The sequence below is a fragment of the Carcharhinus amblyrhynchos genome, chromosome 9 (genome assembly GCF_965287045.1).
Source record: "Carcharhinus amblyrhynchos chromosome 9, sCarAmb.v2.hapA, whole genome shotgun sequence".
Lineage (NCBI taxonomy): Eukaryota > Metazoa > Chordata > Chondrichthyes > Carcharhiniformes > Carcharhinidae > Carcharhinus > Carcharhinus amblyrhynchos.
Genome location: NC_137332.1, coordinates 73,075,611 through 73,092,826, shown reverse-complemented (window position 1 = coordinate 73,092,826; position 17,216 = coordinate 73,075,611). Strand labels below are relative to the sequence as shown.

The 17,216-nt window shown below is 40.3% G+C and overlaps 1 protein-coding gene across 1 annotated transcript in view; it reads right to left on the bottom strand.

Annotated features, from left to right (window-relative positions):
• The window catches only part of LOC145348586 (ral guanine nucleotide dissociation stimulator-like 1), an 82,683-nt gene that overhangs the window by 20,304 nt on the left and 45,163 nt on the right, over positions 1–17,216 (bottom strand). Inside the window, exons 10-16 of the mRNA XM_080196774.1 lie at positions 16,269–16,346; positions 15,604–15,681; positions 11,175–11,368; positions 7,947–8,080; positions 5,235–5,450; positions 4,189–4,292; positions 3,175–3,259 (exon numbers count right to left, since the gene is read on the bottom strand). Coding sequence (XP_080052900.1) covers positions 3,175–3,259; positions 4,189–4,292; positions 5,235–5,450; positions 7,947–8,080; positions 11,175–11,368; positions 15,604–15,681; positions 16,269–16,346 — 889 coding nt within the window. The remainder of the gene's footprint in view (positions 1–3,174; positions 3,260–4,188; positions 4,293–5,234; positions 5,451–7,946; positions 8,081–11,174; positions 11,369–15,603; positions 15,682–16,268; positions 16,347–17,216) is intronic.

Genomic DNA, 17,216 nt, shown 5'->3' with positions numbered 1-17,216 from the left:
AGCTTATGGCAATAGCGAGAAACAATGGCTTCTTGATACCCAAATGATGATAAATATGCCAGGATGTTCTATTGTATGTACAGACAACGTTGGAGTGTGTTAATATTTTTTAAAACAGCACAAGACAGACTGAAAACTTGCTGCAGCCCACAAATTATGAATTTTGGGATTGTGCCTTATTCTTGACTACTATGTTGACCATTCAGCCCAATTGTTCAACTGAAAATATGCAGGAAAATTCCACGACAGGGAGAAGCAAAATCAAATCCAGTGGAGTGCCCAGGGATCTGTTCTAGGAGCCTTGCCGTGTGTCATTTTCATAAATGACCTGGATGAGGAAGTGGAGGGATGGGTTGGTAAGTTTGCCGACGACACGAAGGTTGGTGGTGTTGTGGATAGTCTGGAGGGATGTCAGAAGTTGCAGCGAGACATAGATAGGATGCAAGACTGCGCGCAGAAGTGGCAGGTGGACTTCACGGATAAATGTGTAGTGGTCCATTTTGGCAGGTCCAACGGGATGAAGGAATATAATATCAAGGGTAGGACTCTTAGCAGTGTACAGGACCAGAACGACCTTGGGGTCCGGGTTCGTAGGACTCTTAAATCGGCCTCACAGGTGAAGATGTGGTCAAGAAGGAGTATGGTGTACTCGCCTTCATTAATCGAGGGATTGAGTTTAGGAGTCGGGAGATAATGCTGCAACTTTATAAGACCCTTGTCAGACCCCACTTGGAGTACTGTGCGCAGTTCTGGTCGCCTCACTACAATAAGGATGTGGAAGCTATTGAAAGGGTGCAGAGGAGATTTACAAGGATGTTGACTGGATTTGGTGGCATGCCTTATGAGGATAGGTTGAGGGAGCTGGGTCTTTTCTCCCTGGAGAGACGAAGAATGAGAGGCGACCTGATAGAGATTTATAAGATGTTGAGAGGTATCGAGAGGGTGGATTCTCAGAGGCTATTTCCCTGGGCTGAAATGGTCGCTATGAGAGGACGCAGCTTTAAGGTATGGGGGAGTAGGTAGAGAGGAGATATCAGGGATAAGTTTTTCACTCAGAGGGTGGTGAGTAAGTGGAATTGGCTGCCGTTGGTGGTGGTGAAGGCAAACTCGCTGGGGTCTTTTAAGAGACTTCTGGATGAGTACATGGGATTTAATGGGATTGAGGGTTATAGATAGGCCTGGTAGGTAGGGATATGATCAGCACAACTTGTGGGCCGAAGGGTCTGTTTGTGCTGTAGTGTTCTATGTTCATTTACTAGGCCAATCAGCTTAATCAAGTAAAAAACAACTTTGGAAGCACTTCAAGATAAAATCTGTATCTAATTTGGGGGATACAGTCCCCCAGAGATGGACAAATGCTTTATGAGATCATCATTTTCTTCAAAACACAAGTATCAGTGTTGATTGTTACAATATTAGCATAGATTTACTGCGTCCCATCCTATTGGACAGTAATTCAAATCGAAGAAGACATGTTTGAAAGGGAGTGCCTGAAAGTGGGGAAATAAAAATGCTCCTCATGGAGCCAAGCACTAAAAACAGGCACGGTGGTGAAAAGGGTAGAAGGAGAAGAATGTAGCTGCAATTCCTAGAAGTGCAACAACATGTGCTCGAGCTGAATCATGTTCTTTTAGAAAAGGCAAAATCCATTCAGATGAACTGAATTATTGTCACACTGCCAAAATCTAGCAAGTCAATAAATAGTCACATCAACTTTGTACTACCACAGCATGGCATTGCAAAATCATGTCAAACACATATTAAAACAGGCAATCCTGTCAAACCCCTCAATTTGACTGATTGCATTTTGGTCCTTCTCAGATACTGAGAGTTAGGTGTTGCAAGCCATATCCAAAACATGGTGGATGCACATTCCGAGTTGGGCTTTTTTTCTGGGTGGAGGATATACTTGGCTGTCTTCGAGAACTTTCAAAAAAATCCTGGCAAAATCATTAACAACCATCCAATATTCTTGATAAGCACATCAGAGAAAAGGAGTTGTTATTCAACTGGTCTTAGCTCTCAATGGGAGGCAGGCAAGGAAGAGATACCAAGAGTTTAGGTCAAATATTCCCGTCAAAAAAGGTGGACTAACAAATCCAGAGTCCCTGGATGTCAAGAGGCTTAGGAGAAGAAAGAAAAGGAAGCTCTTGACAGATACCAAAGGCTCAGTACTATGAAGAACTTAGGAGGAGTAAAAAGTGTAGAGGTGATATTAAAGAGAAATTAAGAAAGTAAAGAGGGGGCATCAAGATATTGGCAAGTAAATCAAAGAAACCCAAAGACTTTGTTAGAATACATTAAGAACCAATGCAGAACCAAATAAAGATCAGGATTTACTAGAAACCACAAGGGTGGATATTCCTATGGTACTAATAATAATGGCAGGGTTTGGGAACTCACTGGTAGTGACAAGAGATCCTCTAACTACTTGGATGTACAACTATCAAAATTACGGATCAAGAGCTGGGAAGTGAGATTAGACTGACGGCTACTAATCAGCCAGTATGGACACAATGGGATGAGTGACCCCTTCATCACTGTAAATTTCGATGTATAAAATTTCGGTACTTCAGTATTCCTGGAGTACATGGCTCTCTTAAAACAAAAAAAAAGCACAATGTTTCCAGATGCTGTGATTGGTGTCTGTTTTGATACAAACTATATGAAATTAGATCATTACAGTCTGAAATATTCAACAAATAAAGCAATCGGATTACAAATATGCCCCAGTTCTCATGCAACAACTAGTTCTTATTATAGAGGACAAACAAGAAAAACAGGTGATAATTTAACAAATAAATACTTAGGGGAACCAATCGAATCTGTAACTCTTCCACTTTGGGTTTTAATTACATGCCCTCAGTGCACAAAACAAAAAATCATTGGCACAAGTCTCACTTTATACTTCAAGTTCAAATTTCTAAGATATACTCAGGTTGTATTCTTGACAGCATACCCACATTAAATGTTTATTTAAAAAGTTAGCATCCGACAGGCTTTGAATGCTTAAGCCAAACCAGACCACCTAGTACACTTATTGCTTCATCGGTTGACAACATTCACATGTAGTCAGCAGCCAGTTTAACTCATTATAGATACTATTTATTATTTATTTTAAATCATTGAACAGCTCACTAAAATAGATCCATTGGGCCACATGCAACATCTTACCTTCATTAGCAGGTCTCTATTTGTCAGAGAGTTATTTTCATTGGAGAATATACCTGAAAGCTCGTCAAACATTGAAGTACTGTGCCTAGTCAAGAGAATGAGACAAATTACTCATGAGGGAGTAGAAGGAGATTAACTAATGGCTGCCAAGGACTCCGACATCTACAAACAGGTAACAAAGACAGTGGAGAATGATGAGCATTTTGGGAGTTTTACAGAATTTAATGTTAATGAATTGGATTAGCTATCCTTTGGCAAATATTATTGGCAGCAAGAGAAACTGTCAAGAAACTCAAAAATGCAAACAGGATTAAATTGTCTGCAGCACAGAGATAAAAATTACAGGTGTATGCTCTTAGAGATTTATTGCACTTCCTCAGGAGATAAAAGACTGTCTTTTCCATACTTCCAGCATTCTGTACAAAATCATAAAAGAGAAAAATGCTGGAAAATCTCAGGGGAGAAAAGAGCTGACGTTTTGAGTCCAGATGACCCTTTGAATGTTCAGCTCTTTTCAGATTCCAGCATCCACAGGAATTTGCTTTTATCCACCATCTTATATGGCTGGCACAGCATCATTTTGGGAGAATTGAGGCAGGTTATATCTAAGAGTAGATCAGTTTGGGAGCACAATAATTTAAAGTTCAAGGTGAACAGCTTTATTAAGAATCGGAATTCCTACAGTGCAGAAGGAGGCCATTCAGCCCATCCAACCTGCACCAATAACAATCTAATCTAGGTCCTAACTCCATGGATTTACCCTGTTAGTCCCACTGGACACCAAGGGGAAAAACCATGCAGCCACAGAATGTGCAAACTCCACAGTCACTCAAGGCCTAAATTGAACCCAGGTCCCTGGTGCTAGCCAAAGGAAGAACGATTCTGACAATTAGCCAATTGTTAGGAGTGCACAGCAAGTACCTCTGGTAGTCTTATTGACACACGTAGAACTTGCTATCCAGTACTGTATGTTTATCAGAAATATTTCACAGCGACATTGGAAAAGGAGCTTACTTTGATACTAATGCCCAAGTCTTCTTCAACTTGAATATTTGAGTTGACTGCATTGCAGACACAATCGCATACAGAGATGAAAAATTCTTCAAGATCCTACATTCCTGTTGGAAAACAAAGGAGTTCTGTGTAAGTAACAGCAGCTCCCATTTGCTGATAAGAACAGAACCTGAGGTATCAACAGAAGTTCAGCTGTGAAAATAACAGCAGCAAAAACAGATTACGGAAAAACATTGTCACACTTCACGCTTGTTACTCCCTTATTTTTCCTCCACTACAATCTCTTCAGCTGTGGTCAGATGGTGTGTTTCAGAGGAAGAGGGGGAGGGGGAAGGGAAGAGGCGGGGAGGAAGGGGAGAGGGGAAGAGGGGGAGGGGAGAGGAAAGAGGGGAGGGAAGGGAAGGGAAGAGGAGAGGGGAAGCCTCTGCCCATTTTCTTAGGCTGATGAATTGGTGACAAAATATTGTAACTTCTAACAAAAGTGCAAAAAGGGTAGTACAGGCAGCACAAGATAAAGAAAAGCATATAAATCAGAAAATTGAGTACATTTTTATTGGCTACATTTTGACTAAAATAAAATTGTTGATATCCAAGTCAGCTGATCTCAACTAGGATAGCAGCAGCAGTGCCCACCATACACTTGGCTCTACAAAAGGAAGCAGGAGAAATTAAATCAGTCATAATTCCCACTGCCGAGCTTCTGTAATAGGTACTGCAAATTAAGAAGGGGCTGCTTACTCAGCTTACTCTGTTATTTGCAGCCAAAGGATACAATGTTCAGCACATACTGGGTTTTGTTTACAAAAGCAAATTATACTGATTTCAGCTTCCAAACTCACTGTGGGAATTATGATTGCCATGATTCAACATTCTACAGAAGCAATCAACTTTTCTTCCTCAAGAACCTACCTCACTGCTCCTCCCTCACCCACTATCCATGAGGTTTTCTGTACTTGTTAACACCCAACCCAAATTGCTTGCATGCTGCCTTCCACATCCTTGTGGGATTTTGCCTTTTGCATAGAGATCGATAGACAATGTCATACCTGAGCAATGTGAATCCACTTGTCAATTATTTTAGCCCTCTGCTGTGGTTTCGACTGGAGATCCTTTAATATGGTACTGATGACACACTTAGTGACAAGATTGAATTGGGTGATGGTCGCCTGGACTGTAAGTGCTAGATGTTTGTTTCCCTTCTTGTCCCATTGGGACCAGATGTATCCCAGGCAATGATGGGGGACCACGTTCTTGAACAGGTACTGATCAAAAATAAAAATGAATACTAAAGATGTTTTTACTACCATAGACCTTTTGAACACTAAAGTGCAAACAGAACTTGCCCAGATAAAGGTCAACCAGCTTCACTGCTTTGTACATTTAAAACTAAAATACAAAGGTTAGACAGTGACAGTGTATAATTCTCACAGATACAGGAGTGCATTAATGGAGTGAAACATGCAGGATCTGTTCAGCTGCCTGCTAACATTGGATGGTGTGTATATAATGAGTGGCTAATCCAATACCACACAATTTGCCCAATCACCTGAGACAAATTTCTACCCCATAAGTGAGTGATAGATTATTTTTGACCAGATTATCTACTTTACAAGAGCCTGTCATACACTAATTAAAATATTTGGTAACACCTAACAAGATCTTCAAATTAAAAGGTGAGAGTGAATCACAACAGCTACAACTATATTACTCAATCATATGGAGATGGGATTCAAGACATAGCCAGAAACAAGGGGCAATATTAGGAAGGTTGACCAAAACCTTAGCCAAAGATGTATGTTTTAAGAAAGGCCATAGCAGGAAGAGGCAGAAACGATTTGGGGAGGAAATGCAAGCATGGAATATAGGCAGAAAATACGAGAGTTGGAGAAGTGGTGAATTTGTGCTGATAGGATACAGTGTCGAGAGTTTTGGAGGAGCTCCTGAAGAGTTTTGGATATGGAAATGAAAGGCATGAACAATGGCTTCAGTGGAAGATTGGTTGTTCTATGATCAAAAGCAGGCAGTATTAGAATTGAACTGAATTCTTTGTGCAATGGGGTTAAAAGTGACACTTCTGCATGCTGTAGACAGTTTGTTTTTAATCAGAGATAGTGACTGGGAAAGCATGCAGTTTCTAGTGCCAGCTGAAGATGGACTATGCCTTCATTCTCCTCCATGATCAATGCTGGGAAATTTATGGCTTGTTCATGCACAACTGAATAAACTGCCACTCTAACAATGCAAATGACAAGGCGAAAGGTCAAGAAAAATGACAGAGAGGTAGAGTTAGGCATCAAAGTACCTGTAGAAGCTAACTTCCATGTCTGCAGATCATATTGCCAAAGAGGCAGCATGTAGTTGAAGTAGGGTGGGTGGGTTCAGGGTGCTAAAGCAGCATGTACTTTATTCCCTGGATCCAGTGATGTTTGGAGAGGAGGATAATTGATCTGGACTAAAGGAAGTCAATAGATACAATGTTTTACTGTTAAACAGCTGCCCTTTCCCAATATTCTAAAGAAGTAAGATGTCCTGCATAGACTAGGCATTTCAATTAAACAGATTTCTAAAACATTTTATTTTGAGACAACTATAGGTTGCAATTTTAACTTAACTTGTCAAGATGGGATTGGGCAAAAGACTAATTTTACAGCCTATTTGTACCCTCCAATAGCATATGTTAAATTGGTCTCGTCATAAATGATAACACTGAATACAGCAGTTGGGACTTGTACATGACATACTTGGAATACTGTGTACAGTTCTGGTCACCCTATTATTATAGAAAGGATACTATTAAACTAGGAAAAAAAAAGTGTAAAAAAGATTGACTAGGATGGTACTGGGACATTATGGTTTGAATTACAAGGAGAAGCTGGGACTTTGTTTACCTGGAGCATAGGAGGCTTTGGGTGACCTTAGCGGTTTATAAAACAGAGGGGCACAGATAAGGTAGATAGTCAACATCTTTTTCCAAAGTTGGGAAGACTAAAACTAGAGGGCATCGGTTCAAGGTGAGAAGGGAGAGATACAAATGGGTCTACAGGGGCAATTTCCCTCTCCCCCCACCCCTCCACAGTGTGGTGGGCATCTGGAACCAGCTGCCAGAGGTAGTTACATGGATAAGTCTGGTAGAGTGGGATATGGGCCAAACATGGGCGATTGGGACGAGCTTAATGGTTAAAAACTGGGTGGCATGGACAAATTGGGCTGAAGGGCCTGTTTCCAAGCTGTAACTCTCTAGGATAATCGAGTGGACTGGTTGCACTTTGACTGCTATACACCATGAAAAGTGTGCCAAGCTTTCTCCATGCAAGCCAGGCTTGCATCAGTCTTTATCTGAAAACTAAAAAGGAAAATGCACTGGCCTGCTCATATTTGTTACCATTTTTATGCCAGCTGTAAACATTGCAGCTTTACTCCTGCAATACTATTACACAATGCATAGAAGTCTAACAGTAGATGTTAATAAGAAAGGGGTTTTCAGTCACTCCCAAGGCTACTTGTTTCACATGACTTTCACCTTCAGCAAAACAAAGGCAGCTGTTGAAGTTTTCATTGAAAGACACTCCAACCTTGTTACTGAGGTCACATGTCAAACATGTTCTGGTGTCTTAGACACTGCATTGTGTGTGAACTCAGTTATAGTGACTGCTAATGACGTGAAGAGAGATTGGATCACTGACTGCCATCCAAAACATCACACGCAGCGTAATGGGCAACTATTCCCACAGAACGGCCCCAAGTTCACGTTTACTCACAGCATCCATGTATGTCAGCTGCTCTGCAACAATGTCTGACGGGAAGGAGAGGATGTCCTGTTTCTCGTCAACTCCCTCTATCTCTACATCCCCTTCCTCTCCCAGTTGGAAAGTGATGTTTCCATAGTTACTACCTGTACAATTGAAAGGAGACATTTATTTTGTGCCCAAAGTTCATGGCACTTAACTAAAATTTCTAAAAACAATACACTTCTCAAATATGCACAATTAGAAATCTAGCACTGGTCTAAAATGTTCTCATGATGTGGATACGCCGGCGTTGGACTGGGGTAAACACAGTAAAAAGTCTGACAACACCAGGTTTCAGTCCAACCGATTTATTTGATAGTAAACTCACTAGCTTTCAGGTTAGCCCCTTCGTTTTCTGGCCTCAGAACTCTCCATTCACCTGACGAAGGGGCTAACCCGAAAGCTAGTGAGTTTACTATCAAATAAATCGATTGGACTGAAACCTGGTGTTATCAGACTTTTTACTAAAATGTTCTTACAGCTGTATTTTTAAAATCTAGATTCAGTGAAATTAATCTTCAACAATGTTACAGTCAAAGTCTCTTAATGGAGAGCACTTGAGTAGCAAGAAAATATTTATTGATGTGATCCCACCAAGCAGTCCTTATAGATGGGAAGCTAGTCTGTGTCTGAATAAATCTTCCACCACACTTAGTATGTTCTTATTTCATAACTTTGTCTTAGAGCCAGTCACAGAATTTAATAAAGATACCATTGATAGCAACAGCTAGAAGAAATTGCCGATAGGTCACAATAAATGCTGCCAGGCAAAAATCAGATCATAGTACATCTTCCTCTTAAGGTTGCATGATGTATATCTTGTGCTTGTGTATTCTGTAATCATAACGCCTCAAATTGGTAGTGCAAGGAGGGGGCAGGAAAAGATTGGGGTTAGAGAAGGAGAGGGAAACATTTCAGAGTCCTTTCCAGAAACACTGCAAGTTCTGGAAAAGCCTTTCCGATACTTTGACAGATACAGGCTTTACAAAAGGTCAAGACTGAAATGGAAAATAAGTATCTGGCACCACAACAAAAAAAAAGACCCTCTTCCAGTCAATGTCAGCACAACACTCAACTCTGATTCATTTTTAAACAAGCTTAGCTTAATTATAAATTCAGAATTCAGAAACAATTTCCAAAAAATGCGAAAGGAAACCCAAATGAACTCCAAAACCACTGGGCATAACTCTGCATGAACCTGTGGTTAGCAGATGTTCTGAATTAGTTTACTTAAGAATGCCAGTAATGTGAAAAGCTGTAAACAATACACATAAATAAACTAATTCACAACACCACATCATTCGGAAATGATTCTCTCAACCTGGCAGAATACTCAATTGGAGTATCTGTGGGTAAAACGGTGTTGCTGTAACAACATGTCTTGCACGTTGGTGATTACAATTTGTTAATAGTGTTTTTTTTAAAGATCTGATAATCTTTAAAATATCATTGTCCCAATTTCATTAATTCCATTACAATCCAGTGTATATTTAAACGTTTTATCTTTCAGAGAGACTGAAAACCTTTATCTTTTGAGTTACCATTGAGCTGTAGAGTAGTTTAACTGGCATTTGTCAAAGTATGTTTATGAAGATGTTTCAAAGTGAAACACAGGTCAACCATTTGGCCAAAGGTGAATGTGCTGGTTCCAACTCTCAACTGGCAGGTGGAGTTTAACCCTAATAAGTGCGAGGTGATTCATTTTGGTAGGACAAATTTGAATGTGGATTACAGGGTCAACGGCAGGGTTCTGAGGAATGTGGAAGAACAGAGATCTTGGGGTTCATATCCATAGGTCTCTGAAGGTTGCCACTCAAGTGGATAGAGCCGTGAAGAAGGCCTATAGTGTGTTAGCATTTATTAACAGGGGTTAGAATTTAAGAGTCACAGGGTTATGCTACAACTGTACAGGACCTTGGTGAGACTGCATTTGCAATATTGTGTGCAGTTCTGGTCACCTCACTATGAGGATGTGGAAGCATTGGAGAGACTGCAGAGGAGATTTACAGGATGCTATCTGGTTTGGAGGGTAGGTCTTATGAGGAAAGGTTGACGGAGCTGGGGCTTCTCTCTTTCGAGCGGAGGAGGATGAGAGGCGACAAGAGGTTTATAAGATGATGAGGGAAGTAGATAGAGTGGACATTTAGAGACTATTTCCTCGGGTGGATGTAACTGTTATTAGGGGGCATGACTATAAAAGGTTCATGGTGGGAGATATAGGAGGGATGCCCGAGGTCGGTTCTTTACTCAGGGGTTGGGGTGTGGAATGGGACTGCCTGCTGTGATAGTGGAGTTGGACACTTCAGGAACTTTCAAGCAGTTACTTGATAGGCACATGGAGCACACCAGAACGATAGGAAGTGGGGTAGCTTGATCTTGACAAACCTCGGTACAACATCAAGGGCCAAAGGGCCTGCACCGTGCTGTATTGTTCTATGTTCGATGTAGAAAGCAGTGCAAAAAATGTAGTCAATGTAGTTGTGGCAAATATTAATTGACAGGCTGAATCCAGAAACTGAGAAAAATCAAGGGAAGGAAGAATCAGAAATGGACCTGGTGAAGGTGAGGGAAGGGTGGAATTCAAAAACAAGGTCAATTAAATTTCCCATATCATGGCTAGAGCAGTCATCAACATACAAGAAAAATGAGATAAGGGAGGGCCCCACGTAGGACTGGAAAAATGAATGTTCCACTTGGTCTTGCAAAAAGAAAAATGCAGTCACAGCTAGGACCCACACAGTTAATTATTTGGAGAAAGTGAATGGAGTTGAAGGAGAAGTTGTTCAGAATCAGGACAGGCTTGCTCAGGTATGGTAAGGTAGTGGATGGGTTTCCATTCAAGGAAGGAACAGAGAGCTCTGATATTGTTCTGGTTTTGGGACAGTGGGAAGGAAGGAAGGAAAAAGGGGTTGTAGAGGGATTGGAGGTCTATAATTCTGATGTTATTTCATGTGTATGGCATAAATAAGCTTTGAAAGATGAAATTAAAATAAGCTTCACGGTAGTATTTGCAATCACAATAAAATATTTGCAACCACCACCCACCCACCCCAGTAGAATTTCCTGGCCTTGCTGAAGTCAGTGGACTTTTGAACAGTTCATCCTATTTTCTGGCCACCAAGACAGTAAAATTCCATTCTACTTCTGTTGTTTTGACAAGCAGTTTTTATCTTTGCAATGCAAAAATTAATATCTTACTGTCAAGCTCCTGTTCTCCTGATTCTTCCTTCTGAAACTGATCAAGGAGATTCTGTGCCTGTTGCTCAAGCTCAGATCCTGGCATCATCTGCCTCAAGTAGGCAATAACCTTCCAGAGGCATGTGTAATTTGGAACTTGGCGGAAGTCTTCTGAGCACTGGTCTAGCCAGGCTCGTAGAATTGAGACTGTAGTACTGGAAATAATTAGACAAGTGAAGAATTAGTAACTGTCCATCAAGCAAAAATTAAGTTAGTAATCTGCAACTTTAAACTTTGTAGATCAAGACTGCTTTTGAATGTATTCTTCTGATATGGGTCACACCAGCATTTCTTTGTACCTCCCTAGTTAGCTGAGAGCAAGTGGTGATGAGCCACCTTCTTGAACTGCTGCTGTGTGCTAGCTGATGGTACTCCCATGGTGTCATCAGGCAGCAAGCTGCTGAATTTTAACCCAGTGACACTCCAGGATTGAAGGTACTTCAGGATGTGGCATGTCTTTGAACAGAACTTTGAGGGGTGGTGGTGTTCCCAAGGTATTTCTTCTTTGGGGACTTTCACTGATTCAACCTCCTGAGGCTCATCAAACAAAGCCAGACAAACCAAGGGAGACAATTTTTCCAAGAGCTTCTTAAAAAGAGAAAGATGGAGATGTTTAAGGGGAAGGATTTATCCAGTTGAGATACACAACAGACCATACTTAGTGGAACATGGAACTCCAGAAGTATTTTAGGGATTCACAAGGATGAGAGAGATAGGAGGCCATGGAGAAATCAGAATTATTCAAAAAATCAAATTCAGGCATTGGTGAAGCAGAAAATATTTGGGTCAGCAAATAGAGATGGACTGAATTCCAGATGAGATTAAGAATACAAAGGAGAGTTTAAAGTAGGAGTTTTTTTTGTAAAGACTAAAGTGAAACATTCTTCTTAAAATAACATACAATTTATACTGAAGTCATCAGTTTTTCATTAGGAAACTCTTCTATAAATCTGCACTGTTTACTACATCTGACTGGAGGTTGGTTTAGCTCAGTTAGCTGGACAGCTGCTTCAATGCCAACAGCACAGGTTCAATTGCCATACTGGCTAAGATTATACACGAAAGCCCCATCTTCTCAATCTTGTCCCTTGCCTTAGGATCTTCAGGTTAATTGTTTGAGAGGGAGAGCAGCCTATAGTCATTCTGGACTATGACACTTTACCTTTTTTGCTCCATTTAACTGAAACAGAAGGACATGCCTTTAAAAGTTGCACACATCTGTTCTCAGTAATTCCATATTATGTGGATTACACGCATGCACAGACTCTACTGAGACTAACCAATTTCATTCTTATTAAAATGGGGGTGGATGGGGGAGGTGGCAGTAGCTTGCTGTGTCACATGCAGTAATAGTCTTGTGCTGTTCGATAATGAGATGACTCATTCTTAGAAATATTTTGCACTGCAGGGATGATTTTTACTTCATCTGTCTTCAGTATGACGGTGTTCAGATCACAGATTAAATCCAGGGATAACTGTTCTTTCAAATCAGTCCCAAAACTGGTGGCCTAAATTTTTAAGGATACTGAATCAATTTAAAGTGAAGTACTGGAATTTTTGGAAATATCAGTAAATTCCGTCAGTGAAGTCAGCTGCATTACCTGAGCCTTGATGAATAATAGTTTTTAAACAATTGCATAGGAATTTCAGAGTTTAGGGTCAAAACAGCTGAAAGCACAGCTGTCAATGGCAAGGCAAAGGAAATCCAAGATGCACAAGAGGATCAGAAATCTCAGCATTAGGTTCAAGAAATATATCAGAGAGAGAGAGGGGAAAAAAGCCATGGAACCTTGATAAAGGTAACCATATTTCAGGTAGTTACCTTCGCTTGAGGAAACAGTGGCTCTCCAAGTGAAATAAGACCACAGAAAGAAACCAGGATGATTTATTGCACCAAGAAATTCTTGCCTGGTATTGCTCAAATCAAATAGTGTAGGCATTAAAAACATCCAACCATTAATACTCCAAAGATATACGAAAGAAACTCAAACGATCACAACCATAAAACTTTATTTCAGCAGCAAAATGCCCAGTTGGGAATAAGTTAGAGCTAAAGAGGCTCTACCCTGCTGACTCATTATGGTAGGATTTAATCAGTACCTGCAGCCAAGAAAATTTGGCCCAAAGCACTAATTTGTGATTCCGCTGGAATAAAACCCCTGTTTGCAACACGTAATTAACAAGTGAGTATATTGCCACTGAGTCATCTGAAACTTCTGTTCTGTTAAGATTTAACTACTCAACAGCATTCTTTTCAGTACCCAGAATGGTCACTTCTGAAAGCCAACACTGAAAATACTCAGGACTGTGGTGACACTGGAGAAAAATGTAAGGACATGATAGGACGGGAAATAATTGTAATCTCAGGTAATATTTCAAATAATACACACAGTGTCACAGAACTCTGCATATTTTTCTAAGTAATCATCCAGTGCCCTCTTGAATGCCTCGATTGAACCTGCCTCCACCGCACTGCCGGGCAGTGCATCCCAAGTCAATGGGAAGGTGTTTTCTTCCTCACATCACATGCTTCATTTGCAAATCACCAAGTTTGTGGATTTTGTGCACTTTGCTCCAGTTCCGTGTCTTGAGGCATCTGAGTTTTATTGCACTTTCAATGTCAACTCCATCACAAACCTCTGCCCCCGCCCCTTGAAAGACTTTCCTTAAAACACCTGTTTTCAAACATGCTTTTGGTTATTTTTGCAACTTTGTTCGATAGTGTTCCTATGAAGTATCATGGATGTTTCATCATATTAATGACATTTAAATACAAATTGTTCTTGGCATTTGCTTAACTAAATGCAATGCCAGCAGTTCAAAAATCATGTTTCTGTGGGAAAAAAAAGCAAGAGTTTCATACTGCCCTCGCTCTACCCAAAAATGGTTGTAGAGATCAACTTCCGAAGTAACTGGCCAACTAGCACATTATCTTAATGTGATTTACGCTTTCCTCAATGAGGAATCAGCAATATTTTGGCCCCTTCCTGTTTCATTATTGTATATGCACATCCTGGTACAATAAAAGGATCCACGTAACCTTCATTCAGAAAAGATGTAGTCTCCTGTATTAGCTTCCCCCATCTAAAATGAGTTAGTTAGGGGGTTGGAGGATTTCTCCCTCCCTCACGCCTCAGGTTTTGATAAACTTTTTTTTTGCTTATTCCAAGAGGTCACAGATCTCTTGGTGGGGTGGCATGGTAGGTACTGCAACAGTTGGATTGAGCGGAGGGTTTTTTTGTGCATGCCATTTTCAAGCATGTACAGAGATTGATGAGTGGTTTCTTTTGTGTCGATGCATTCCCATTGGAATTGCTTGCTATTTCATTGCAAGAGAGAGCATTCCCAGAAAACTGTCTTTCCACCAAACTGACCAATTCTCTTTATAATACAACACAAACATGCTTTTCAATTTGATCGCAGCAAATTTGTTTTTTGCTCCTTGGTCTTTCAGGTCATTCTCACTAATCAAAGTGACAAAACACAATATCTCCACTCAAAAAAAACAAATTAGTGAGCAAGACATAAACAGGAAAAAGAACTACTGCCTGAGCACAGAAACCAAACTCCAAGTCCACCACTCAATCTTTTTTGATGCCTTTCCTTTCTTTCCTGTTAAATAGCTCAGAGTTTAATTGAAAAGTTGTATTGACCAGAATACCCATGCGTTTAATCCCAGGTCTCAACTCAATTAACAGACGATTTGGTCCATGGCCATAAAATGACCTCAGCAAAAATCGGTATCGGTCAAATTTTTTTAAATATATACAGCGTTCCCACCAATCGCCAATGTATTCTGCAGCATTGTATGTGATACTGCCTACAGTCAAATACCCTTGGCAGGACTCAACTAACATGATTCAAACAGTTGGAAAAAGTACTTGACAGCATTAATTTAGAAACCAGCTGGACAAATGAGAACTTAGTGAGAAGTCTACCAAGGTAGGATACCAGGAACAAGTCACAGTTCAGATGAATGATTTCACCAATTGGGCGATTTATTTTCTATTCGAACATTGACAAGAAGTTTGAAGGACATTGTTGAGAAGCCAAGGTGAAAGAGGGAAGCCAACTTAATTATACCCTTAATGCAAGGTTCAAAAATGTCAATCCAAGATAAAGTAACTCAAGATCTTGATATTGTCAGCCAATCAACCCAACTCAAGAGTTTCAGATATTTTGTGCTGATGTATATATTTTTTAAACTCTCTCCACCAGTTTCTCTAATGGGACTGCTATGGTCTGGAATGGTGCTCACTTCGCTGCAATGAGATGTCCACATGGGAAAAGTTTCCACATAATCTTACAGAAACTGCTGGCTCTCCAGTAATTTCACTTCATAGCATTCTGAATGAGGCATTTGGTGGTTACATGTTCGATCAAAACTTACTTCTTGAGCCCTGCTTTCGGTTCTGGAAAACTTGTCTGGAAAAGTTTATCATAGTTTGAAGTGCCAAAGTTTCCGCATCTGCAATTGATCACAAAATAAATCTTTAAAACGTTGCACACATCTACAGTGGTGGCTAGTTGTTCAAAGCAATCCAAACAATCAAATGTGCATCTTGGGACTTGGATCAGCTCATTTTGTTGAACAGGTTGCACTGCAGATGTATCGCTGTAATGGATGGTGATTTCCTTTTTCCCCTTCAGCCTTTTGCAGGAAGTTTATAGGGCATTGCCACAAGGCTGGAGGGCCAAGGCAATTGGGACTGGGGATGGGTGCAATGGGGAGAGAGGGGAGAGAAGGTGGGGGGCATCCATTTCCCCAATATTTCATCCTTGCTGCATAGTCCATGAATATTAAACTGAGGGCAAACAACTCAAGACTTTGGTCATTAAAATTGCTTACTATTTAATAACCATGTTTTGCACTGACAGTTTTCTTGCATCTCTCGAAATGGTGCAAATATTATGTGATTGCTGTTATCAGTTAATACACTGCAATGGAATGTCTTCGAGGAAATTCCTACATTATCTTACAGGAATCGTCAGCAATTCCCCTTCACATTACATTCTGGTGAAGCAGAATTGAGTCACACATCAAATCCAACTTACTTCCTGATTATTTCGCTTATTCCTGGCAGACTTAGATTTTCATCTTCCTCACAGTTTGGACTGTCATAGTTTCCGTGACTGCAACTGGTTTTAAAGCACAAAATGAACAAGACTTTCATTCACAATTAAATCCAAAACTGAAGATTCAGTATTTCAAGCTTGGCTCAATGGGCTTTAAATAGATCACACTCCAAATATATAATTAAACTGACGTGGTGATAAAATCTTAATTGTTCAAAATTAAATCACATTTTTCAAAGTAACTGTTACTTTTAGCCCAGAATATCATTTCTAAGTGCTTTCCCACTAACTAGGTTTATCTTCACACCTTTCTAACAAGGTTGTAACTTCTGCAATTCTCAAGTGCTCTGGCGTTATTGCTGTAATTAGGATTGGACAGTTATGGACAAGTTATTCACGTTCCACTTGCACTTGTTCCACTTGTGTGGACAGTTTTGCAGGTTCCACTTGCACTTTAACTATCCTTGGATGTCTGGTAAATCATGAAGACTAGATCATTATTAAATAGCCAATTTTTCTGATACTTCACCTACCAAGCCCAGTTCATCTAGTGCCTCAATTACCTTCTCTTTCATTTGGACAGCATTTTCTTTGGTATAGACTAATGCAAAGTGCTCATTTAACAGCCGTATCCTTTGCCTCCATGTATAGATTCCCCATTTGATCCCTAAACCACTCTTTTAGCATTCACATGCCTGTCAAGGACTGATTCCTTTCTGTTTGTCACCAATTTCTTGCTCTCATTTCCTTTAATCAAAGGAAATTCAAGTCCAGAGACAACGTCCCATTCTCTCAATTCTAACAAAAAAAATCAAGCTCTTAACAGACCATTTGCAATTCGACCCTCAAACATAAGCTTCCAACTCAACGTTTGACCTAGAGCTTCAGTGTATGTAATATTGTCCATGATATACACTACTCAGATTC